Source organism: Strigops habroptila, chromosome 12, assembly GCF_004027225.2.
Source record: "Strigops habroptila isolate Jane chromosome 12, bStrHab1.2.pri, whole genome shotgun sequence".
NCBI lineage: Eukaryota > Metazoa > Chordata > Aves > Psittaciformes > Psittacidae > Strigops > Strigops habroptila.
Window position 1 is genome coordinate 12,336,029 of NC_044288.2, and position 26,600 is coordinate 12,362,628.

The 26,600-nt window shown below is 41.5% G+C and overlaps 1 protein-coding gene across 2 annotated transcripts in view; it reads right to left on the reverse strand.

Moving 5' to 3' along the window:
• Nucleotides 1-1,008: 1,008 nt before the first annotated feature.
• ADAMTS2 (ADAM metallopeptidase with thrombospondin type 1 motif 2) overlaps nucleotides 1,009-26,600 on the reverse strand; it is a 175,597-nt gene continuing 150,005 nt past the window's right edge. For both annotated transcript variants that reach the window (XM_030504868.1, XM_030504869.1), the window contains 12 exons: nucleotides 20,774-20,919; nucleotides 19,178-19,353; nucleotides 15,950-16,083; nucleotides 15,008-15,131; nucleotides 14,298-14,378; nucleotides 12,691-12,854; nucleotides 11,379-11,538; nucleotides 10,712-10,844; nucleotides 8,199-8,406; nucleotides 7,694-7,823; nucleotides 6,776-6,865; nucleotides 1,009-2,477 (listed from right to left, as the gene is read on the reverse strand). In XM_030504868.1, the coding sequence (XP_030360728.1) occupies nucleotides 2,014-2,477; nucleotides 6,776-6,865; nucleotides 7,694-7,823; nucleotides 8,199-8,406; nucleotides 10,712-10,844; nucleotides 11,379-11,538; nucleotides 12,691-12,854; nucleotides 14,298-14,378; nucleotides 15,008-15,131; nucleotides 15,950-16,083; nucleotides 19,178-19,353; nucleotides 20,774-20,919 (2,010 nt within the window). In that variant the 3' untranslated portion in view covers nucleotides 1,009-2,013. The remainder of the gene's footprint in view (nucleotides 2,478-6,775; nucleotides 6,866-7,693; nucleotides 7,824-8,198; nucleotides 8,407-10,711; nucleotides 10,845-11,378; nucleotides 11,539-12,690; nucleotides 12,855-14,297; nucleotides 14,379-15,007; nucleotides 15,132-15,949; nucleotides 16,084-19,177; nucleotides 19,354-20,773; nucleotides 20,920-26,600) is intronic.

Here is a 26,600-nt window from a genome sequence, read left to right on the forward strand (position 1 = left end):
CTTGGCCCAGGAGATGTTTCCCAGCGCTCTGGACTTCTACCAGGCCCATTATGCTTCCCAGTCTTCATGGTCTTCAGCGTAACTCCCATCCTCGTACTCTCTGAGCTGCTCCTGAATACTCACCCAAGTGTATCACCCCAGTCCTTTCTAAGAAGGGATGCTTGATGCCATCACACCAGCTGAAAGCATTCCTTCTCTGCTTTGGCCAGTATCTCCATAAAGTGTTTTTCTTAAACCGGGTCTTGTCCTTCAAAGACTTCTGGCCACAGTTCGGGCCAGAACAGTTCAACATCTCACTGCTGCAATGTCTGCTGTTTGGGCAGGCTCCTGCCTCCTTTCCAGCAGGATTGGCTTGCTTTGAAGAGGAGACTGCGCAGCTCATTCAGCCGTGGTGGTCGAGGGCAGAAGGCAGAGTTGCAGGAAGCCACATGTGGTTCACCTTGCGATACTTCTGAAGCTCATTGCCAGCAGCCAGGCCACAGAAGAGCTGGAAACTCAGCAGATTTCCAATAACTATGTGACTGTATATACAGGCTTATAACTGGCACTGCTGCAAACTGAGACCAGCTCGGGCTGGAGGATGAGATCTTACTGGAAAATCTGAGCTAGGAGCCATCAGACCTACCAGTGGTAAAGGAGGATTTCAGGGAAGCCCTGGGCTCTGCAGAAGATTTACCAGCAAAGAGGAGACAAATGGAAGAGTCAAAGCCAGGAGACAGGATTAAAACTGCTCAGATGTCACCCACAGCAGGAACCAGCAGCTCCCCATCCCTCCAGGGTTAGAGCCAAGCTGAATTCATCTTCTGATTGCCAACCAGGAATTCAAAATGACCTATGAAAACCATGATGACCCTGAGGGGAAAGGAAGTACTCAAAGGGTTGTCAGGTTACACATCTTAACATTTCTAGCAGACCTGGTACTGTGAGTACACATGTGTGTGACTGTGTATATGTAAGGGCACAGCAAAGAGTTGTTCACTTCTGCACCAGTAAAGCTGTCCTAAGGAGAGGAAGATAATACAAAAGTATTTCCTCCAAAATAATCTCATCCTATGGGAGAAAAAGAATGTTTTCTTAACAAAGCACCAAAGAAAAGGCAACAACAATCCAGTCATCTTTAAGTTAAACAGTATGTGGGTAGAAAAAAAATCATACCAATAAAAAAAGCACCAACCAACAAAGATCACTGAGGCTGTTGCATTACAGGAACTTAAAGACTCAAATATATGCATAATTGTAAACAGAAAGACTCGGATGTTGTCAGTCCAAGTTGGCCGATCTACCCTACTAAATGTCTTGTATGTATGCAAAAGTCTAGGAGAATCCTTTGAAATTGTTATGGAAATATGTAAAGCACTGTTTGCCAGTTTTTAATTTACACATAAATATATAGCTACGGCATGTTCTATATATTTTCTTACACAGGCTCAGTTCAGAAAGCTACGTAAGCACATGCCTGGCTGTGACCACCAAGGCAGCTCTACCAAAGTCACCTAAGCTTAGCCTGGCATGTCCCTGCGTACCCTCCTGAACTGGGGGCCAGCAAGTGCCTGGATTATGCAATGCACAGAAGCACCACAGGATGCTGGCCACCTGCTTGTCAGTATGAAGAGGGTTTATCATGTCTTGGGACTGTTTTCCTCCATCCTAAGTGTAACTTCCATTACTATTCCCAAGCAGTTTCACACAGGAATAGAAGACTTAAAAAGAGCCCATAAAGAAGAAACCTGCTAACCTGGCCTAGGTACTACAGTTTGTTTGGATTCAGTGAAATGCTGTAATGATATTGCACTAATACTCTACCATACCCTGTAAACCTAGCTGTCAAAGTGTTCAGATTAGCACTTATGAAACAATCTGTCATTTCCATTTATAGTAGGCTTCAGAATTTGGCATCTTTGCCATAGCACCACTTTGATTTTTCCTCATTTTTAGTCTCTACAACACGGGCAATACCATGATGTTGGTAACGTCTCTATAAGAGAAAAACATTGTTTGTGCCACATTCCCATCTTAGTTTATTTTCCTAAGAGTCTCTTTTTTCCTTTTCTCAGCAATCAGCTCCTGAATTCTTTGATTCCTTGTCCTTTCATAAGGTATCCTTCTCCGTGTAATGATGTTGTGCTGCGATACATCGTTATCCAGCCCATCGATTTTATAGGGAACATCCACTGCATTGATTTCTGGGTGCTCATCAGTTGCATTGGAAGGAGGTGGACGTGTTTTGGGAACAAGAGGAGGGCTGGTTGCAGACTGTGTTGTGGACAGGCCCATGCGAGGGCTGAGGGTGGTCAGGAGCTCCTCCTCAATGACATTATTCTTATTTATGTTAGAATCTGTTACATTGTCCACCTCTGTTATGTTGCTGTACATGTTACAGGACTTACAACACAGCTTATTGTAACCAGGAATCGAGCAGTAACGAGAGAGAACTTCCATGCGACAAAACATTGACTTGTCTCCTTGACAATGATCTTCTGAAAGAGAAAAAGGGAACAGATAAATAAAGAGCATCTTCACATTAATCAGAAAAAAGAAACACAGCTGAAGCTTTGGCAGTGGGCAGAGGGTTTGATATTTAAAGTGGGATGGGAAACTGGCAAATGAGCCTTCTGTAAGCAGAAGCAGGATTAATATTAAACCCAAAACTCAGCTCACTTCAAGGGATGCAAAGCTGATCTGAACTGTTTGTACCAGCCCCATTCACGCTATAGACTGTAACACTCTGATTTTTGACTTCACATTCTGGAAGCGCTACCCTGAAGACCACGCAGTCACGATGAATTCCATTACTGCGTTGGCTTAGAGTTCCAAGCACACCCATATTACTGTGTTGTTGGTAAAGCTACATTAAACTCCCAAAAAGTCATCAAGGTTTATATTGAGAAATGTTTTTCTCCCTGCTTTGCTCTATTTAATGCTCTTCTGCACTCTAATAGTGAGTAACCACTGTCAGGAGTAATTTATATTTATCCGGACTGCCTCAAGAAAGTCAAGCCTTATTTCAGTGTGTACCGTGTAACTCTCAGAATGAATCCATCTCCCACTGGAGTGGTATTTTTGCCAGGTACCTCTATTCTGAAATCAGCAGCATTGCCTGAGCATGTCCCTTCCTCGAGAGAAAAGTGGAGCTGATATTTTCAGAACAACAGACTCCAGTGCAAAGGAGCCAACCCGGCCCATTAACGACTGGGAGACTCAGTAACAAGTCCTGATTTTTGTGTCACTGACTCTAAAACTGTAAGAAAATAGAAAGAACGATAATCTGTCAATAGCTGTTTTGACACTCTGCACTATAATAGAGGTGTTATGGCAGATCCTGATCTTGCTGAAAAAGAGGTGGCAAAATGTAGGCTAAGATATTAAAGGTGAACTGGCCAAATTGTGCTACTGTCTGAGGAACATAAATAGAAGCCTACTCAGAGATTACTCAAGCCCTTGTGATTTCTGCTCAGAGGAGGTAAAGGACCATATGAATTGGCAGTGGATGGACAGTGAGAGGTTAGCAGGCTCCTTGGAGAGAAAGCTACATGTGTCCTACACACATGCTCTACTGCTCCTGTGCCTCCAGGCTGAAGTGATGGAGCAAGGAACTATCGGGAACTGCAGTGAAGGAAAAATCCCAACACGCAGCCCATGATGAAAGAAAGAGGAGTCAGAGGGCTTGTAGGAGAGGAGAGTGCTGAGGAGAAAGGCAGACTGACCAACGCTTGGCATAATGAGTAACAAAACATCTCTGTGACCAGAGCGCCGAGACAGAGATGAAATCACTTCTGCCTCTCTCCCTGCTCTTACTACGTTTCCACCTACTCTTACAGTAAAGGATGACTAACTCCAATTACTTGTCTTTATTTAGAGCATACCCGATGGCAGACAGTGTGCTCAAGTCAGCGTGGTACTGGAGCTCGTATTTCACCATCCCACTGTGAATACTGACTTACCCTGTCAACAACCTTAGAGCAAAGTAGAGAACCAGAGCAGACCCAGAGATATTAAGTGAACTCGGAAAGCATAGATGTTGCTTCTTCACTCATCCTCAGTTAACAAAACAGGGCATTATAGGTGTTTAATTGGCAAACATATCAGTCTAAAATAAACTAGTAACTCTTGCTGCTGCTTTAAAATGCTAGTGCTGGCTGAGGAAGGTGAAAACACCTTTCCTGCATTGTATTTATGCCCCGATTGTTGCATTTGTTGCAGAAGAGCAAAACCCTGGCTCCTGTTTTCAAATGCGTCAATTCTTTTTCATATTTGTCAAATGCTAAACTGAGATGGTGCTGGAAATAAAGAACAACTTCTTCCTTAGGAACCTAAGAATAGTACCTTGGCTTTGGAGACATTCTCAAACCAGTCTTTAAGAGCTGGAACTGTTCCTACCTGTGTGCACAACTCTATACAAAGGACTCGATGTCCCTATACAGCTATATATATATTTACAAACGATGTAGAGCTCTCTTTGTACATTTTGCCTTGTGTTGCATGACCTCTCCAAGAAGCAAGCTTCTCCGAATAGCTTGCAAAATGAAAGCCAACAACGTTCAAATGTAGTTTCAACAAGGCAGATCTGTTCTTGGCTTTGTAAGAATCACTAAATGCACCTTTAGAAAAATGCCTTTTTTTTTTTCCCCCCGTCAAAAAATACATAATGACAAGCTTAAAATTACATGAAAATAAAACTGCATTATGTAATATGTTTAGTGACATCTGATAAGTTATATAAATAAACTCTGTAGCTTATGAATGCCAGAATGAAATTTTTATCCTCTATCCAAACCAAAATACCCAGATTTGCTGAACTTTTATTTATTTTTACTTGCAGTATGCATGACAGACTGGAAGTATATCTTCAAAACATCAGTAAGAAAAAAATAAATCAGTTTCACAGTCACTTTGGTACACATTAGTCTCATAAAAAAATATTGAAAAGCAAACTGAATTGGCACATCTTTAATATTATGTTAAATACATACAAAACACTAATAAAATATCCCTGATAAACCAAAGTGCATATAGACAGAGTGCACAATGCCCAGATACCTTATTGCACCATTCTCTATAGCCACCCATCTCTTGAAACATCACTAAACATTGTCTATTTAAAGGTAACAGTCATGAATATATTTATACAGTTAAACACCAATTATTTTACATAACAGTATTCAGTGCCAGATACGTGTCTTTGCTTTTTCACCTTGTCATGTAAATTGCTAACATGTTTCAGGAAATTATCATATTAACAGCAAAAATTTAAGTATGTGATCACATGATAATGACAAGTTTGAAGTGCTACACTGTTGACGACCCAAATATTCCAAAATGCCACTTTTCCAAAAGATATGATCAAAGCAATAAGGTAGCAATATCTGCTCCAAGGCTGCGGATTTAGAGTGGATGCGCGTCTACTATTGGTACTGACTGTCACAGATTTATGACTTGTGAATTCCAGATCTTCAACACAAACACGGAAGGTGAAGCAAGAATGTCAGTTAAATTTCAGTAAGTCAGGTCACAATCCTGTCTTGATGAAGATATGGATATGCACTGTGCAAATTAACCTCGGATTAAATTTACTGCCTTCTAATAGTTATCATTCAAGTAAAAACACTCCATATGAAGATTAACTCAAGGTACCAGTGTACTGTTTATATTTAAAGCTGGATCTGGTAAATTAATGCCATTTACATTTCAACATTAAGGCATTTTTCTAAAATTCTTCTTCTAAGCAAAAAAAGCAATAAAAATTGAGGTAATTCTGTAGTAGTTCACACTGTTATGTTTGCCAGTTGACACATCTATAGAGCATACACACACACACACACATACAATCGTACCAGTCAAGTCAGACATGCACATGGTGAAAAAAGACCAAAGATGTAATGAGTATAAACAGCTCCGTGCTGAGCAGCTGGAGACATCGTAGGCGATGAAAACACCATATTGCCTCTGCCAGGTTAAGAAAAACACCACCACGCAACCTTCCACATGGACCATGCCTGTTCTGCTTCCGTTCTGTTTCTAAAGTGAAAGTATGCAAAACTGGCAAAAATTGTGCAAGGGGAAAAGGAATGCAGCTCTCCTCAAGGAAAAATATCCCACATCACCACCAGGAGTTTGGTGAGAGCGGATGGTGTCATAGCAGCACAGAAAGTACTGACAGAAACTGAGCTTCTGCCTCCCAGTGAGCCCTCCACGGGTTACAAACATAAATGTTGAGGGTCAGGAAGAAAAACTGAGCAGCAAGGGTGAGTAAAGCAATGGCACCGCAAAGGAAAATGGAATGAAAAAATTCTTTCACTCATCAGTCTACCCTGTCAGCGAACTGAAACCAGAGAGTTATGAGATTTAGGGTTTTTAGATAAAGGAGAACTTTAGCACTACAAGGTGTCATTATTGTGATGTGATCACATTCACAATAAGTTCTCAGTTTTGCTATCAAACTGAACATCATGAACCAGTAAGAGCCTTTTTTCACCATCACCAAGCAACAAGCAAACTGATCCCAGCTCCCTTTCAGAGGATCGCAACATACTGTGGAGATCCAACTTCACACATCCAACACTTCAAGACCTCCACCACCAGTGCTATGCAAGCTCCAGAGAAGAAAGACACCGAGCACCAAGTGCCTGGTGTGAAAAAAAGATTCAGCCCAAGATTTAAACTTGGCAAAGTCAAGGGAACTTTCCGCATAGAGAGAAGAAGAGAGCAAAAGGCAAAGTCCACATTCGATGTGGCATGCATTTAAGGGCAAAGGCAGAGTTATAAATGGGTCTTTTACTTGAAGATATTTTCTGGATGGGGTAGTCTGGATCAGGTCTTGACAGCCATTGTATCATGTAGGTTTTCTTTGAAGGATCAGAAACGTTTCCTTGAATAGAGGAAAAAAAAGATATAACACGACATATATTAGCATTAAGTAATTGACCTGTTAGAAGCGGATAAGGTAAGACCATCAGTGGGCTTCAACAGTGAAGGAGCCTCGGGAAGGATTATGACTGGGCTGTGTAGTTTTGGGCAGAGGGTCTTATTTTGCCAGTTTGCTACTGCAACAACCAACATTAAAGACAGCCTGAAGGCCAGTTCTCCAACAGAACTTCTCACAGCAGCAGTATGTCCTAAGATACACCCGGTCTAGTTTAGTTATACTGCTTCTCTAAAATCTTTGTATTGGAGACCATAAATGACAGCTTGGTTCTAATTAATTAGGAATCAAAAGCTACCCGGAGAAATATATCAGGAATAAAAGAAAAATATTAATTACTTAATGATAGGAATATATTAAATGATCTCACAAGCATCATTTGCAAGCAGCTGAAAAGCTAATAAGGATAAAGGCATTAGTGTCCTGGATTAAGTAAGAATAAATTTATTATAGCTTAAAAAAATTGAGTTAGACAACCCCTAAAGACAACTTGTGCTTGACAGAATGGAAAAGAAGCCTGGAACTGATGCTGGAGATGCGGAAAGCAAAGAGGCATCTTTGACCATGTACCCAGGACACCTTGATGAGCCACAACCCAGCAGCCTCTTGCCAAGCCCAGCATGTTCCGCATTTTGGAAGTCTGCTCAAAACCAGAGCCATGGAGAATTGCCACCCCAGGCAGATGCAGCACACAAGTACAAATTCAATGAAGGTATTTCAAATAACATAACTTTTTCCAGCAAGTAATAAATGCCAGAGAAGACAAGCACTTACTTGGACATGGAGGTAGTCTGCAAATCCTTACAGTCTCCGGTTTATTTTCTTTGCAAAGGCCGATAGCATTGTCCCTGGTCCGGCATAGGACCGGGCGATCCTGCGTGCCATTGCCACAGCTGACAGAGCACTGGAAGGAGAAGCACCAGTTAGACCCCAGCCATCCTTGGGAAACAATGGATTAGAAATTAGTGCCAACAGGTAAATGTTTGTGAGCAGAACAAAGAGCAGGTAGAAGTCAGGCTTCCCAATGCTGACATCTTGTACGGATGGCTCGCAGGGTCTGGATCATCCAGCATCACTGCAGGATGGCTTCACTGGCTGTTTCACTACCACCATCTGTCCATCTAACTCACTTTCTGCGGCAGTAGTAGCAGCTGAAGCAAGACACCCTCTATGTAGTTTGTGTCAATGCATTTGAATAGAAAGCACAGAACAAACGCCAAGATTTTCTCCCCTGCATTATAAGAAATCAGTTGCTTGAGACCTCCAGAAAGCGACTGACCTGTGACCAGGGTCCAATTCTCCACTGCGCTGGGCAAAGCTCCCGGTTGCAAGGCCTCCTGCCCTCTGGACGGTTGTTGTTGCAGTACTTGGTATGAACAGACCGATTTGTATTATCATGTAGAGGTTGGATACATCGGACAGATCGAACTTGATACCCTGTTTTCCCACAGCTTTTGCTGCAAGGCTCCCATTCTCCTGTAACCCATCTGGGTTGGTGAAAAGAGAATAAGTTGAGTAAAATTCTCTCTCTTCTAGACTAGGTGAGTTCAAACTGTTGAACTGTAACTCTTAAACGCAGGTTTAACAGGATGTTAATACTAGTTCTGATATGCAAAAAGAAGGAGATATGAAAAACCATAAGCAGTCACAGTGAGGGTTATCTGATCATGTCCTTGAAAATCAGTAGTAAGACCCAGATCTTTAACATGACTCTTTCCTGTTATCTCTGAGATAAGCATTTTTCTTACTTTGCTTAATTTGCTTTGATTTTAAGCTCGCCCTTCCAAGACTGCACATAAAAATATGGTAGTTTTTATGTCAAAAGCAGCTACCGAAGTGTGCTGCTGAGCTTCCCAGGTCTTGGCACAAGAGCTGTGCCTTGTCTCATAATGTAGCAAGCACCAGTCCTCCCCATAGCTGGTTCCCACAAGAGTGAATCCAAAACAGCTGGGTTAGAAATGCAGCTCCAACCTGGCCAATATCTGGATACTCCATGGAGCACATTCCTGGCCATGCCAGACACCATCTGCTGAAGCACTGGCAAACCCAGCTGCAGCATCAGTGCTCTGTGTGCTGAACTGGGGGTAAACAAGGATCCTCAGCATCATAAATGTTTGGTTTAGGGGAAGGCAACACTCCACTGAAAATCAGAAGGTCTGAGTTCATAACATGGAAATCAGTTTGGCCATTGAAAAATGAAACCTATGGTTTGTGAGGTGGCATAGTTGAAAACTGATCATCCAAACTGGCTCAAGTATTACAGCTACAACAGTGAGCAACTTAGGAGCAACAAGAACAGATAGAGCCAGAGGAAATTTATGTAGACTACTGAAAGGTTGGTTATAATCAAGTAATGGAGGTATATAGCAGTCTATAAATAATTACAGAATGCAGAGATCTCCAAGAAGGAAATACTGTCCAATATAAAGAGTATTCATGGGATAAACTTCCTAAAAAAATATAAAGTCTGAAGAAATATCCCAAGTTTGAAGCAATTGTCCTAAAGTACTCATAAACCCCTGGGTTTAGAAATAGTCGAGAAAGAGCACGGGCACCAGGCAATGCACTAAATGCTTGAGTGAAACAAGAAGTGGCAATTTCACCCAACTTTCTCTTTGTAGCCTATTGAAAGTACACAGCTGTGGAGGAAGGCAAGCACTGCGGAGCACAATGCCATGAATCCTAAGGTGATTTCTGAGACAAAGATGGCATTTTCCCAGAAGCGAAGCAGCAGCATATTAGTGTAGCGGGTGTCACAGAGCATCATAAAATCTCTTAAATAATTGCCTCTCCTATGTGCAAGTGTGAAATGCTCCAATACCATTCTATGGAAACAGAGGTGACTAAAACATTCAAGAATCCAAGTACAATTTAGGATCCTATTGAGTCTTTGTGGTACCTGGGTCCAATTATATTTGCAGCTGAAAGAAGAATACAGTCCTTTCCAGAGAGTCTTAGATACAGTTAGGTCATTACTTCAATTTTCCAATAAATAAATGTTAAACCATAACCCATGCTGAGTTTATGGGGCACAGTTTCTTGACTTTTCTCTCTTTCAAATCTTTTTTTGAAAGGAAGTTAGGAAATATTGTGTGGTATGCTCTACTTATTTGCTGTGCTTCCTGGAATCTAGACTCGGTCCCCAGAGGTAAATGCTGGGATCAACATACTCCTTTCTTGTTGCAGTAGCAATACAAGGAATATATGAGTCCTACATGTGGCAGGAGTAACCTGCTGCCAGTCAAAATGTGAATTAAAATATTCATAACACCTGACTATGTCTAGCAAAGATGAAGGTGCACCAGGGCTTACAATGCTGCACAAGAGCAGCTGGAGAAATCTATCAGGTCAAATATTTTTCCCTGTGTTTAAATGTCCAAAAATATGCTGAGAACTTTAGGAAGATTTGGATCTGAGAGCCTGTATGACATCGATTTTCTTATGTAGCACTCTGTAAATTTGTTCTTACATGGTTAATTCACACTGTGTAAAATCAACTGGTATAAATTGAATTTATGTCTATTTTTTATTACCTCACGATGGCCTGAACACAGAAGTCTGGATCAAGACAACACTTCTTTTCTAATCCAACTTATTTCAGAAGTAATAAGAACCAGCAGTCCCAGAAATAGTATTTCTACAAGCAGAATACAGCACCCTCACAGTTCTGCTTGTCTGTAATGATGCGTGGAGGGGAAGCTAAAGTCACCTTCTTTCAGGTGACAAGTGCTACCTGGGTACAGAGCCTGCTGCAGCTACCACCAAGTAGTGCTGGTGGGCAGTGATGCTTACATGGGCTGGGAGCACTCCTGGAGGTTGCACACCCTGCGAATGGGCTTCGGCTTCTGGATCAACTCGCAGTAACTCCGATGAACCATCTTGTGGTCTGTCTTCCTCCGGCAGCCGTATTTGGTGAACTGGTAGCCTGAAGAAAGACACTCGTCTTATTTTCAGTACTGGCAGATCTTACACAGGACTGAGGTTTCAAACAAACTGCACATACACTGTCAAAGGTTGCAGTTGGAACTACAGGTGAACACGCTACAAAAGGAACTGTAAATTGCAATGAATGAACACTTATTAATGCAGAGTTAGCACCCAGAATTGTTCTGCCCTGTGGCACCTTGAGGTTTGGCACCCTGGCATCTTGGAGACCTTCATCCAAATCTGGCATATTTGTACAATTTTTCAGTTTCACAGACATAAATCAGGAATGAGCCACCCCACATCTGCCCCCAAACCCATTCCAGTCAGATTTTTAACTCCACTCATTATTTATTTCTCTATTTCTTAACTTAAATAAAACCCATAGTCCTGGTCTCCCTAATGTCCTGTGGCAATGAATTCCAAATGTACTGTTCATTCTTTCTCTTAAATGGCTCAGAAGAAAAATGTCATCAAGTGTCATCAATTCTTTTTCTCTTAATCAATTTTGAGCACTCTGGGGTTTTGTTTTTACCTCCTCCACAAGGTTTTGAACACTGGGACCATTTCTTCAAAGCCCATTCATAAGACACAGAATCCTCTTCCAAAACGTTATTGTTATCTACATTCAAGGAATCTTCATGGATCATGTACTTGTAAGTCAAAGATATCTTGGCACTACCATGAGGAATCACCTAGTAATCAAAACAGATGTAGGGAAAAATGATGTGAAAGACTCAGAAGCTATGTGAGATGACGTGAAATAGCAATCATCATGACTCAGACAGAAAAACATCCCCAGAGGGATTTAAACCTTTTAGCTGCACTCAACACTTTTTTTTTCTCCTTATGATAAAGTATCTCTATTCTTATGACACAGAGTTTCTAAACTGCATATTAAGAAAGGCTGTTGTTGATTTAGACTTATTTCTCTTGCCAGCATTGGACTGACTTCATGATACTAAATATTTTCCATATCCCATCATAAAGGAAGGAAATGTTGTACTAAAATGATAATGGGTAGTTGCACTGAGAGACAAGGCAAATTCAAGTGCACAGATAACTGAAAGCAGTGAAGAAAATTGCTTATATTTCTGATAAAACACAAATGTTCTTATGATAATCCTGGGAATTCTGTGAAGCGTGTTATTTAATCCTGACAGAAATATAAACTACTTAGAGTTTTTGCTATCACACTGCACTAAGACAAATCCAAGAAAACAACTCAATGTGAATAAAGTGCAAAACATTGGACCTTTGAAAACATAATATTTATTCCTCTTTTGACAGCCAGCTGGTGTAGATCAACACATTATAGCTGCTTTTTGAACCAACCTACCCCTATTCATTGTAGTCTATCATTTGCTGGTTTGCAATGAAAAAAGGATATAGTTGGGCGGTTTTGGGAACTGCAGAACAGGCTGTGTCCTGAACAAAGTGAGCCTGGGAGCACAAGAATCCTGCATCTGCCTTTGCAGGATACCTTTTCAAAACACAGACAGAAGGAGCTTTTAGATCCATCTGATATAAACCATTGACCTTTTTTAATCTACTGCTCACATGTCAGATATGGTAAATAATCGGGAGAGTCTTCACACAGTGGCCATTTGCTAAGCCATCTACAGGAAATAATCAGGAGAGCTGGTTGCTCAAGACATAACCTTTACTTAGAAAAACTCTTGTACAGAGCAATGAATTAAGAGAAAGGAATTAAAATACATCTTACTATTGTCTTAGAATTGAAGCAGATGTCTTCTTGTAACTCACAAGAGGAATCTAAAATACATTATAGCACATTATGGCTCTGTAACCCTGACATTGTGTTCCATGGTTTTCATTTGACTTACCAGAATAACTATTCCATTACGCAGCGGCCCCATGGTCTGCACAGTTTCTCTATCATCATCATTCCGATATTCCCACTCCACACCCATGTCAATAAATACTTTAGAGTCTGGCACGTAGTTGTCTTCACTGAGAACGAACTTCCCCGTTTCACGATTTTTAATTGCTAGGAACAACATAAGAAAAGTGAACATGAGAGGTTCGCTTCTGATCTCAAGTTTTGTTCTGCTCTTGTCCCGGGGAAGAAGCCAACAAAGCCAGTGCGTCTTTTCCCTCTGTTCCCTCACAGGTTTGGAAAGACTTTTTGAGGTGTTTCACTCAACTGCCAACGCTTTCCTGCTCAGCTCCAGAAACATCAATCGCCCTTTTTTATCTTTTTCATAGCCTGCCTTGTCAGAGAAATGAGGCCAGCGCAGCCACACCGCATGCATCCCTCTGCCTGTTCCCAACTAACAACTTCTAAATTCACTGGCCACATCTGAGCCAATTTGAGAGCTGGTGGGGGTCCCACTGCTACTCAGCTCTCTCACATGTTGTAAGGCAGCTCAGGGGGCTGTTACTGCTCCACGAGAGAAAGGCTACTGGGCTAACCCCCAGCGGGTCCCCACAGCGAGAGAGAGACACTAGAGATCTCCAGCTCAGATCCAGCCCTGACATGAACATGGTCCTGCTTGAGCTCGTGTTGCTTTGCAGGCATCTGCCATTGCACACAGTGCCCAATTCCTCTGGTTCAGCTGCCATCAATGCCCCATCCTTCACCTGGGGAGACTTCAGCCACCTTTGTATTAAGACTCTTGGGTTTATTCTGAGATGGAAAATTTGCTCTCCTCGTTAGAAGCTGCAGGGACCATTTGTTATTTAATACCACATTTTAACTCCCTTCTGTCTCTAGCGGCTACCTGAGCATCTTGCACCCATCTTGCACACATCAGCACTGGCCTTGACAGAGAACAAGCTGTTCATGACCCCTGTGCATTGCTTGCCCCACACCTAAAGAAGAATCTTGTCTGAATCAGTGCGCAATCGTTCTCTTGATCCACGGGGCCAGGCTGCGCTGAGCAGCAAGGGAAGCAAGCTGGGATGACCCACTACACAATTAAGCCATTCACTATGAATCTACTTCCAATTAATGACAGCCTACTAGACACTGCTTCCCATTGATTACAGGGCACAGCAAGGAATGGATTTCAATTACTTTCTAAGTTGCCGGATCGATCGGGCAGCCTCGCGTCAATACTGTTAGCAATGGGGCAGATCTGAAACGGATTTGGATGTAGCTGGGAAATGACTGAGGATGGGAAGCCCGTTATGAAACACACATGAAGATAATGCATTGCACCCCATAACGTAGTTCAGCTCTTCTTCCAGTAGCTTTCACACATGCACATGCCAAAGCAGGGATCTTCTGGCTAGGGCACTGGGGAATCCAGCACAGGAAAATCAAATTGCCAAACAAGTTTCCTAATTTAACATACTTAAAGGAGGTATGTGGTGTGGGAAGATAATGGGTAAACAAATGCATAAACACATTGTCAGGCTCCAGAGACAAAAATAATCAGCAGGAAAAAGATATTCTGACTGAAAGTTTTCCTATTTGTTGCATACTTACCGAGATTATGACTGGTGGCGTCGGTTTCCTGTATAAGTAAATGTCTTGCACCAACAGGAATTTCAAACATCTTAATATGCCCTTTATTGTAGTATTTGAAAAGACAGAAATCGGTTAGTTTGCCTCAAATAGTAGAAGCCTGTCTTAAGTTTTTAAATAAATCTTGTTTTTCAAAAGCAGGGTGTATTACAGCAAGTTGAACCTAATCCAGCATCATTCTCATCCCTATTTCTGTGCCAGGTGATGGAACATAACAGGGACGAAGGGCTTTGGGTCAGAAGAAAAATGTCTTAAGTGTCATCAACAGACTTTGCTTCAGACTAGAACGGGCTTCGAGTGCCATATGCACCCAGACAGACACCATGCCAGCTCCTGTCTGACAGTGAGTGATGATGACATATTATTGCAGCACTCCAGTGACTCAGACAGATCAGCTGAGTGACAGCAGCAGCACAAATAAGTCCACGGCTCTCCAACAAAGAGCACTGAAGGCCTCCTCTATGCATGCATGCATGGGCCCTGACATCAGCAGGCTTAACTAACTACTGGACAAAAGTCTTGTTCTCAAATTCCAGACACATCTCAAAGATTGATTGGAATTAGTTATGCTGTAAACAATTTGTGATTGCTCTGGTACCTTCCATGAAACAGAAGAGTTCAAACACTAATACCCTGAATTCCCCAGGACAAAACACACTGAATCCACTGACCTTGTTTCTTTGGTATCCTTGAAAATGTCCCTTTCACCACTTTGCAGTGGGAATTATCTCCTCCACAAACACCACACTTATCTTCCTGCTTCGTGGAACCTATGACCCTGTCACACCCAACTTTCTGTGCACAAAAGAGAAAACCAGTCATTCTCATCTATCCACACTACGATTCAAATGAGACTTCCCTTCAGATATCAACCCCAGGCTTCTGCTTCAGCAAGGACGTATAAATTGTAGTATTTTCCTGGAAGATCAACATCTAAACAGATTTTAATACTTCCAGTTCCTATAATAGCTGTCAATCAGGTGATTATATTTTTAGATTATGCTTCACAGTGGTCCTTTTACTGAAGGAAAGCAGCACGGTTAAGGAAAACTTCTTAAGCCTCAGCTTCTCTTAAAGCAGATGCCAGGAGAATCAAGGCATCGATGTGAGGATAAGCACCTCCACCAGTGCATTGCTAAGTCAGAGCCTCTAATTCCATTGAAAGATGACCTGCAGCAGATCCCAGCTTAGAGGAATGGTCATTGATTTTTCAAAAATAGCATGATCAAATACAGAGAGAATGCACATCAGCCGCATCTTAACACCACTTTCCTTGAAAGCTGCTGCATGTTCCCATTTCATTGTACATTCCACCCCCACTAAACCTCAGCAGGAAAAGCTTTCGTTGAATGCTAATTGTAATAGCTCATCTTCAAACACTGCATTAAATATTACTTGTGTAGGTAGGAGCTGTTGGAATTGAGTCACATGCAATGTGATGGCAACTGTGAATATCACGCATAATATTGTGACAATAATCCTAATGAAATGTCCTTATTGCCCAAAGTGTTTTTATACTTAAGTGAATAGTCATTCTTGGAGAGAAACACCCAAGCTACCATTTTAATTGTTTTCATAGTACTAAGCTCTGAAAGAAGCCACCAGAAGCTTACCAAGCAGTCTCCCCGCACGCAGATGCTGTAAGCGTCCTTGTAGGAGCAGCGGGTCCCATCATGCACCATCCTTTTCATATACACCACATCCCCTGTTTCCTTTGACTCACAATACAGGTGGCACCTTTCCTTAGCTGAAAAATAAAATGCCCCAAATTGCATGTGTTCAGTTTAGTTGCTGACTTTGTGAACAGCACTTTCAATAGTGACTCTCTTCTTCCTCACATATATCACAGAACACAACACGGTACACCATAAATCATCGATGCTTATCCCCTTTCAGAGGCTATGTGCTCATTTGGAAGCTGCTGAATCATAAAGCATCCATATTGCATGATTAGGAGACAATCTCAAAAATAACAAATCATTTACTTTGATGGGGGAAGCCTCTATTTAATCCTTTGTTGGATGATGCAATCTGGCAGAGATTTCTGCAGTCTACTACATGACTATCTGTGAGAGATGCAGATTTCTGCATCAGTTTTGCTTGCACTGCACTGAAGTCTGAAGAAAGCACAAATAATTTTGTCATTAAAAGCAGCTGTTTGACACAGAGCAAATCTGGCATCCAAAATGTCTTCAGAGACAGCTGGGCTGTACTGTTTCCTCCTGAACACGAAGTTAATTCTCCCTCATTGTTGGACTTGTATTTGTAATAGTTTAAATCATTAAACAAGATGAGATGTCAAAGAGATTCAGAAAAAAACCCACATTTTTTTACTGCTAACACATGCACAAACAGCCAGACAAGTGTACCTCTTTCTCCTAATCTCTTCCAAAGAGCAAAGAACAAAAAATAAAGCTGAAATGACTAATCAGTGGCTGAATAAAGTTGTATTCCACCAGGGTATTTCATTTTACCCATCCCTCTTGCTGTCCTGAGCCCCACAATAGGATTCACTATGCTTTCCTTGGCAATGAAGACCAGATAACCTTTCTGTTAGATAAAATAAATAAAGATTCTGCTAGCTGGGACACTTTTCCCCAACATTTAAAACAATAACAACCTTTCCATTATAGCAGTTCAATTAAAATAAATCTTCACAGGCCCATTGTGTTCTTCCCCTGTACAGTTCCATGGCCCCTGCCCTCTTTTAATAAAGTCGTTGTTATTGCTGTTGATGTCCTCATGGCATCTGAGTATTGGTACATCAGAGACCTTTGTTATGGCTCCCTAACAACGCAGAGATGTCATGTTAAAAATGTAGGGTCTAGACTGTTAAAACAGGTACTTTACTTTTTTTTTTTGGTGTAGATTATTAATAGAGGCGTATTAAGACCACAATAATCACAGTAATGTATTTGAATAGATTAGAAACATTAAACTCTGCACAAGACATGGATGTGCACACACCCACCCCTGGGTATGTACCCACACCCACCCCAGGCATGCCATACATTCACTGTGCATGATTAAATTATCAGAAGGTCTGACTGGGTGCCACAACTCTGCAAGAGCTTTATTTCAGAGAGGGTTCTCTTCCCATTGTTCCATGGAAACAGTAAATGTGCAAGTGCTGTTAAATTGCTGTTAATTGCAAAGAATTATCTTTTTTTTATTCATGGTGTTGGGCATAGCAGAGGTGCACGTGACCCTGTGCCTGTCTGTTCCCTGTTCCCCATGTGTTTCCATCTCATTTAATAGAGGCTGGGAGCTAACAGCCAATGACACTCTACACTTCCCTGGCAGATGCATGGCACAGGGGTATGTGAGCCCAATGGGGAATGGGAGATGGGGTGCACAGGGGGCTTAGAGCAGGAGATAGGTGATGGCACAGCCTGGCTCAAGCACACACTGGGGTGTCCCCAGCTCAGCAGCTTTTCTCTGGCCAAGGGATAAGATGCTCCTCTCTGTCCCCATCACACGCACAATGTGCCAGACACATCCAGCTGAGCTGTGTGTGAAGTGTATGGATTTATGCCACTTTTAAGCCATGACTGCATTATCTGCACAAAGTATGTTGCTGATAAGCCTTATCTTTACAAAAGGGAGTTTAAAATATATTAGAGTTCAAGCATAAGCCACCCTCTGGCCGTGGTTTCACACAAAAGCTGTTCTCTCTAATAACCCTGCACAGGTAAATGTAACTCTAAAGGTGGCTGCACTTATACCAAAGTTATATGGGAAACCAGCAGCACCCAGTGATCAGTGCTCAGACATCAGTGAGCTGATTTCTGACCCAGAAGCCATTGAATTTAACAGAAAAACATCTGATTCGTTCCAGTGGTCTTTGCAACAGACTGCTCCAAAGGCTAAAGCAGAAGCAAAGGTCCCGCAGGCCACACAGTGTTCGTCCCCTCTCCCTGTGCCAGCAAAGCTATTTCATTAAATTAAGCTGTGAGGCTGTGACTGTGCCTCTGAAAATCCCAGATTGCACAAGATGGCATGAAAAGAATGAGGGAACCCTGAGAACTGTTTGGGAACAAAGTCAGGAGAATTAATTACAAGAAATTTGCTATTAACTTCTGGCAAAGTATCCTCTCACTGGAACGCAAAGTGATTCACCCAAAGCGACCCTTCCCCTCCCAGGATGGGTGCCTGGCTGAGGACAAATTGGGTGCCCAGTACCTGCTTCTTGCCAGGCCAACTCCGCCCCGAAGGACTCATCATTCAAATGAATTGACCAGATTTAAAAATAGCGAGCAGCCAGCCCATACTGCTGTCAAACAAGTCGAGAACCATCTCCTCAGCATGTTTTCAACACAACATGTTGCCTTTGTGGCCCAAATCAACCAGGTGCACTTTCCTTGATGTTAAGCAGAGGCATTAAAATGAAAAGGAATGGTTTTGTTCTAAGAGGCAACCTCTGCTGAGATGCCAGAACACCAGCCTGACCATGCTGGTTCAGATCCAGCACCCATCCAACCCAACACCTCCCCCTCCAGCAGTGCCAGCAACGTTTGCAGGAAGATGTAAGAACAAAACTGATACTTTTCTCAGAATATTCTTCAAGTTTCTGAAGAATATTCTGCAACTAAAATCTCCCCTCTGTCAGTCTAAGGCCATTCCCCCTTGTTCTGTCACTACACACCCTTGTAAAAAGTCCCTCTTTGAAACAAGCCTTCTCTTCTCCAGGCTGAACAAGCCCAAGTCTCTCAGCCTGTCTCTTCACAGGAGGGGTGCTTAACTCTCTCTGTATAATTTGTATAAGTTTTACCTCTCCTTGTATGATTTTTATTCGTGTTTGCAACCAATTTTACTTTTCATAGGAAAAAGGGACTGCTCACCATCGACATGTTCATAAGGGAGCCAGTGGTGTTTTGTGTTCTGGTACTCAAAGTAGGGATCCCACTGTCGGCACTGCTCCTCCCTGAAATCTTCCAAGTCCTTAGGACAGTCCTGAGTGTTGCACAGCTGGAACTCATAGCTTGGCCCCACACATGTACGGCCTCCGTTGGCAGGACTGTGGAGGGAGAGAAACCCATAGTTAATTTGACCATTAATGCATGAATCAAGCATCTATAAAACCATTTGAGGAGCAATTTAATTTCCAGCCATGTCAGTAGGCACTTGATGAAGCCAGCTATGTATTTCTGATATGGAATATATTTATTTCCTTTAAAAACCCATTGTCACTATATAGTTCTTAAAAAGCAATTTTCTGCAAGTAGAGCCTTAAACCACTTGAGAAAGGTATGAAAAGCCATTTTCTTGGTGCAGCCCAGGAAAGGAAAGCATGAGCAGATGAAGCGACTCATTCATATTCACCCCTAAGCCAGCAGCAAATCCAGAAACAGCCCAGCTTTGTGCTGCATCCCGCAGGCAGATGAGCACCACTGTTGGATCTGGCACCACAGAGCTCAGGAGTGGTAGCTGGGTTTGCATCCTCTTCCAGGAAACACAGAAAATATTTGCAATAGTCCATTAGGCTTTTCCGACATGAAAATAGATTTTACAACTAAAACTGTGCCCACAACTATAAAGGTCACTTTCATGTTGCCAATGTAATAAAGGCTGAAATGAGAACTGGTAATTTTTTTAAAAGAACAATTTCGATCAGAAAATGCTGCTTCATAAAACTCGATTTATTTTGCTTTAATCAATGATTCGTAAGACCAGTCGTGTGCAATCACTTTATCAGCACAAACTGAGAAAGTCATTGTTAAAAATACTCTGTCCGGTAAAAGCATTTAATTCTGACGATTGCTTCAGTTCTTGCTCTTAGGATCTTCACATTTTATCATACAGCAATAAGATAGCAATGATTACACATTTCATATCATTTGTACATACCAATCTTTATGAAATATACTTCCAGTGTTACTGAAATTAAGTCATTCTACATTACCTAGGTAAGCCATATCTAAGTTAAGTTATCAAAGCAAAACAATTCAATATCACTAAAACTAACTTTGGGGAAGGTTCTGATCTCTGGAGCTTTGCTCCAACTTTTGGAATGAAAACACTGAAAATATTCTAAGACCCTCTTGTTGAACTATCGAAAAAATGACATTTCAAAACAAAAGTTTTTAAAAAATATATGCATTTAAAAAAAACCCCAGCAATTCATTGCCATTATTTCCTACTCATATATTAAAACAAGACATATATAGGGCCCTAAACTTTTTGTAATATTTTATGCAATAGCATAACAGCACTTTCAAGATCTTTGTAACTCTATAAGCAGCTTAATGGATGGATAAACTGAGAAATAAAGATGATTCATGACTTGTTAAGGGCCAATAGCACAATTTATATTATAGAATATACTATAGAACATATACTATAGGTCAGATTTAACAAGCACCACTAGTAATTTAGCAAGGATTCTCACCATTCATCCACTCCACATCAAAAGAACATACGGGTCCATCCATACTTACTGTGGATTGTCACACTGCCGTGTCCTGTACTTCACTCCGGTGCCACACGTGCGAGAACAAGAGCCAAACTTACTCCATGACCCCCAGTGTCCATCCTGCTTCAGGATGTCTGGGGTTAGCCAGATGCAGTGGCCTTTAAAGCAATGCTGAAAGACAAAATTAGATGTCAAAATGATCAGATGATGAAATAATGATAAGAGAAGCTGTAGTACAAGAGATTTCATTTTAGGCACAAATTCCGGAATTTTTATTCACCTCTCCGGTGGAAAGTAGTGAGACTTACTGTCAGATCATGCCCATGATCCCAAACTCACTCAGATCTTACAAACTTACACGTGTTAAGTGTGCACATATATTCTTGCAGGATTCAAGGCTACCAAGTTTGTTAAACTGCTCTCAGCTTTACATTCCTTCCTCACCTATCTGCAGCGATGATTTCAAGATAACTGATACAGACTCATTTAAGGGAAATGACAGAATCCCAAATCTTAGGATTCTGCCTAAAGGTAAAATTCTGCCTCCACCATCACATGCAGGCACTTCAGGCAGCAGCAGCATGAGCTCCTGCTGCAGCACCGTCCTTCCCAGCAGCTCCTAACTCAGCACCCAGATTCCTGCACTAAATGTGACCAGCCAAGTGGCATGAAATTAAAGCCAGCTCACATTTCAGATATTAGTGCTATTAAATAAAGAACTCTTGCAGTCCCTGTGGAGATCTTATATTAAAATTGACCAAAATACCAGGAAGTATTCATTAGGGAGCAGCCCTGCACAGTCCAACTTCTGGGCAGTTAATCATGCCCTACTAGGCTTTCCCTTTACCTGATTTTTAATACAGTCATTCTACAGAGGTTGAAACACATAATTTACTACATTCCCCAAACCTATAAGGTATTTGCACGTTTCTTTAAGAGCCTTCGTAACTTCAGTACTGACACTCTCTACCATCTCCTCTCATTAAAGAAATCCGCCAATGCCTTCCCACCAATTCCTTCAGTCCCTAATCAACAATTTTTACTTAGCTGAAGTCAGGGTGAATTCTTCTCAAGGATCAAATATTCTAGCCCTTTCTAGCACTATTTCTGCTTTCATAAAATCTAACTGATGAAGTGAGGGTGCTGGAAAATACTTCCAGCACAACAAATGACTTTGCATTAGACTGTCGCAGTTTGTCTGCGTTAACAGTTACTGTTGGGGTGAGAGCTCTGGCTCAGGCACACAGATGGCTATAACAACAAGTGCAATCAGTCACTTACTTTCCTTAACATTCAAGTCAACAACAACATTTTACACAGCTTAACAAGCCCTGGAACGCAGGAATTTGGCAGGCAGCACAAGCCAAGCATATGGCTAAATGCATGCTGCCAGCAAAAACAAAATCAGAAAATATATAACAGGAGAGTGTTCTTAAGCATAGAGTGATTAGTGATCTGGAAGACAAATTCAAAAGTGATGGATAATCATTAATAATGCTGAATAAAGGAGAGAATCATCAGTAAAACAGTGACAAGACACAGCTTATTGATTTGCTAACCCTGCTCCGTGACTTTATTCATGTAATTTATTTTGGTGCCGATTTGATTGGACAAAGAGTAGAAAAGAGAGGAGAAATTAGGTTTCAACTATCCGTTCTCTCTCATTACTTCAAATATTCGAAGTCAAAACCTAAGAAATAGATGAGTTACCACAAAGCCAATTATACCAATCCTGCTCCAGAGCTGTAATGGGCAGATTTTTCTTAGCTGTTTGACAGAACAAGAGATAATTCAGCAAAGCATAAAAGAAATGCTAAATGCTAACATGTCCTTTGCTTTCCTCTGTTTCTAAGCTCAGCACTGAACCCTTCAGGGACTATTTACTTATGGCTTTAGAGAGGTTTGTTTGAAGGAACAGTTTGAGTTGTTGGGCCTTGCGTAGCAATGGGACCGACCATTCAGAGATGCAGAGGAAGCTGGCAATGCATCAGCTTGTCAATACAAATTTCAGTAGGGCTTGGAAGCAGATGAGATGTGACAGATCCTGACCTGTGCTTGCTTACACATCCTTTTACCAGGGTTCTGCATCCTTCAGGTGTTAAGTTCCACAGCAATCACCAAATCTGTTTCAAGAGCCACGTAGCATATGTTTGTTATGTGATGATCCAGGATCCAACACTTGGAGGAGGAGAGACATGTGATGTTGTGTTTTCCAATCTCTTATCCCTGTTTTAGCCAGGAACAGGGGGATGTGGGTTTGCAACAACCACTAATAAACCACCTATTTGACACTGTGACTGGTCTCTGAACTGGAAGGCAAACATGGAAAAGTCTTACTGACTTTGGTGCGTAAAGGAAAGAGCAGCATTGATTTTTACTGGAGAAGCTGGTCATACACCGATTGTCAGGAAGCTGAGGCAGAGCTACTAGGAGACAAGCATTTGTATAAAGTGAGTCATCCCCAGCTCTGCCTTTTTGTTTGTGCATTAAAAGAAAGGAGCCTACATAAACCAAAATGATTCACAACCAAGTCTTACTCTGTGCAGACCCATGCGAGAAAAGGCATGAGAAGGTAAAACCAGAGATGGAGCAATATCCAGTGTAATAAAGGAAGCTAGAGCCAACCCTTCCTATTGCTACTACATTAACTACATAATGAGGCGGAAAAGAGCCAATTTCAACCACTATTCCCTTCATAAACAGGGGGTTTCATTTAACGAGTGAAGTATATTAAAGCAATTTTTTTTAAATGAGAAAAAAAACCTGGTTGAATGCAAATTGTTTTCTTAGTGGAAGAGAAGATGACTTCTTGCAGTCTTGCCTATTTTTCTGGCAAACAGGACAGTCCAAAACAAGTGCAATTTCCAGGAGAGGAAGCTTAAATCTCTTGCAGTAAAACATTCCACTGCTGTTTTCAGCAGTTCTTTGAAACAGTTGCTGTGGATGCCAAAAAAAGAGCCAGTGTGTTCCTGTGGGCTTAACACATCTGCAAGTTAATATTTCAAGAAAAGACTTGCAGATCTTCCATGGATAACTCTACCTATTTTATATTGGGCAGCAACTCGCAACTTTCCTATCTCCTTGCTTGACACCCCAGTTACCTATGGGTAACCCCTCATACTGTGTCATGGCTGGTGTCCCTCAGCTCTCTTCACTGTCCTGAGATCATATCAGGAGAAAGTTACTTATTTATTTGCATTTCCCATCACACGCAGGCTGGCCCACTCTGCTCCATCTGTTTGGGAATAATTAGTTGCAAGGGATAAACTGAAAGCTCTAACACTAAAGTCTACCCTGAGCCAATAAAAGTTTCTTCAGTGGAGAATCAAGTATTCTCACTGTTTCTGTGGTGACTAACACTGCATACACTTACCCATCTGTCTCCTGTCTCCGAGAGAAGCTGAGGTCAGCTTTCTCAGTGGGAAATTATCTGGATTGCTTTGAGAACACATTAGTGTTTTCAGAAACCTTTTTTCTCGGTCCATTTTCCTTCTCAATAATATCTATTTATTTCAATATTTAATCATTCCCTTCCTTTCCTGACAGACTAAAAAATTATTCCAAGTTTGACTTAGATCCTTCTCATTAGCACGGTGCAAGGAAAGAGAAGACCTGCAAGGTTTGTGCTGGATCCTTGGCACATAAGCCAAATCCAAAAGCAACATCAGCTTGGTTGGCAGAAGCAGGTACCAGGCTCTTACCTCTCTCCAAGAGAAGAAACAAAGGAAGCTCAGGTGGTGCAAACCTTTGTGCTAGTCCCTGCAGCAAGCAGATGGACCCAAGCACGCGATCTCCTTGCACGAATGACTTTGGGTTTTATTTCTGCCCTGTGGAGAGCAGTTACCTACTTCAGTTGATACAAATGTCTCCCCAGAAGAGTAATAGCTTAAAAAAAAAAAAAACAAACCCCAGAACAAAAACTGATGCTACATTTCTGAAGGTTGCTTGGCTTCAGAAGCCTGAAGCTAACGGTGGAGCTGACAGAACTGTATACGGTAAATAAATTATCAGCTGAAAGCATATGTTTTCTTTTAATCCACAGAATGCTATGCAGAGTTAATCTCCGCACAGTTATGCCTCATCTGCATGGGTTACTACAGCAATTTATGGAGTGTCTTTGACTTCACATTAAGACTCTGACCCTCCATGTGCTTAACTTTACACACTGGAGTAATTTCATGGAAGTTAATGTGAATATTCAGACACAGAAGTAATTGCAAGTTGCTGCATCATCAAAGTTTCACAAAATTGACAGAATCTTCCCTCTTGCTATTGAAAACTCAATCTAGTTTAAAAAAATCAGGCTGGGAGCAATATAAAATATTCCATTTCCTTTAGGATTCTATCAAAATAGTAGTTCTCTGGCTGGGAAGCTCCAAGAGAATATTTTATTTTTCTCTCCCTAGACCCAGCAAATTATTAGTTTGCTGCCAATTAACATAATGGTTGTTCAATGTCTCTATTTGCACAAGGAGACCTATTAAAAACTTTTTGAAACAGCAGAACCTCACTCTTTTGGCAACTTCTTTCAAATAACCACATGGAAAGAAGAGCTTACATACATTTACATATATTTACTTAAATATACATCTATATGTGTGCATACATGCATACATACACATATATAGACAGCATTAGAAAGTCTAATCTTCCTTCCATTTCTAAGGGCCAGTGCTTAGGTCCAAGACACAGCCCGGGTGTGTAGACATGACGCTTATCAGTGTGTTTGTTGATAATGTGCTATGGACCTCATGTCTCCCATCACTGTCCTTGCCCCAGTTAGGAAGGAGGCAGCTGGACTGGATTCTCCTCAACAGCATCTGCTAAGCTTGGGAAAGTGAAGAGACCAGTTATCAGTTATGTGAACACCAGGCTTAGGTGCAAACATCTACGCACCATACGCTGCGTTAGTCTTGGGAACATCGCTTTCATTTCTGGCATTTGGTCCCCTCAGCTGCTGCAAAGCCAGGATGTTTCTTTGACACATCAGCAGTGTTGTGATTGGTTTGAGCTTAAAATAGGCCCTGGGAATTAGTGGTATGAAATCACGAAAATTGCAAGTCTCTAAAGTGGGGAACAAATGGATCTTTTTGAATCAACATCTTTAATTGCTTATGTTTCTGTTCTTTTCTCTTCTCTTCTGGTGTTATTCCAAAGAAAATAGTGGATCAAGTTTGAAGTTATTTCCCTCTTCCTCTTGTGCTGATGAGGTATCATGGGAGACGTATCTTAAAGGAGGCTGCAACATGCCAACTGAGCCCCAGCTTTGGGCAATATAAGCATTTTACAGTCCCTATCCTTTCAGGCAAGAGTCTCTGGTATTGTCCAAATTGATGAAGACAGTTAACAGGGGAAGGACAAACCAAAGGCAGGGATGAAAAGTAAAGGAACAGATGGAAAAGAACTGATATGATGTGCCTGTATTAAAAACAACTAATAAATACACTGGTCAAACACTGAGCACAGGTATACGAAGTCAGCTGTATAACCTTCATAACTCTGCTATTTTTTAAAATGTGTTTAGCTCAGACTGCTCAGCCTTATCTAACAAAATGGTTTTCATTTTCTATCACTCTCTCGGGTTCTTCTTGAAGGTTGCAGTAAGTTTATTTATCAAAAATCCTGGCACAGCTCCTTTGGGAATAAAACAGTGATAGTCCCATCATCTCCTGAAGCTTCAGAATGTGCACATGCTCTCTTGCATCTCCACTCAACTAAAAAGCCTGGCTGTCTGCACAGTTTGCTGGAGCCTTGGATCCCAAATTTCAGTCCAGAGAAAATTTTTACAGCTGAGTTGCATAATATCCTGACAAACTGTTTATAATGGAAGCACTGACAGATCCTTAACTGTA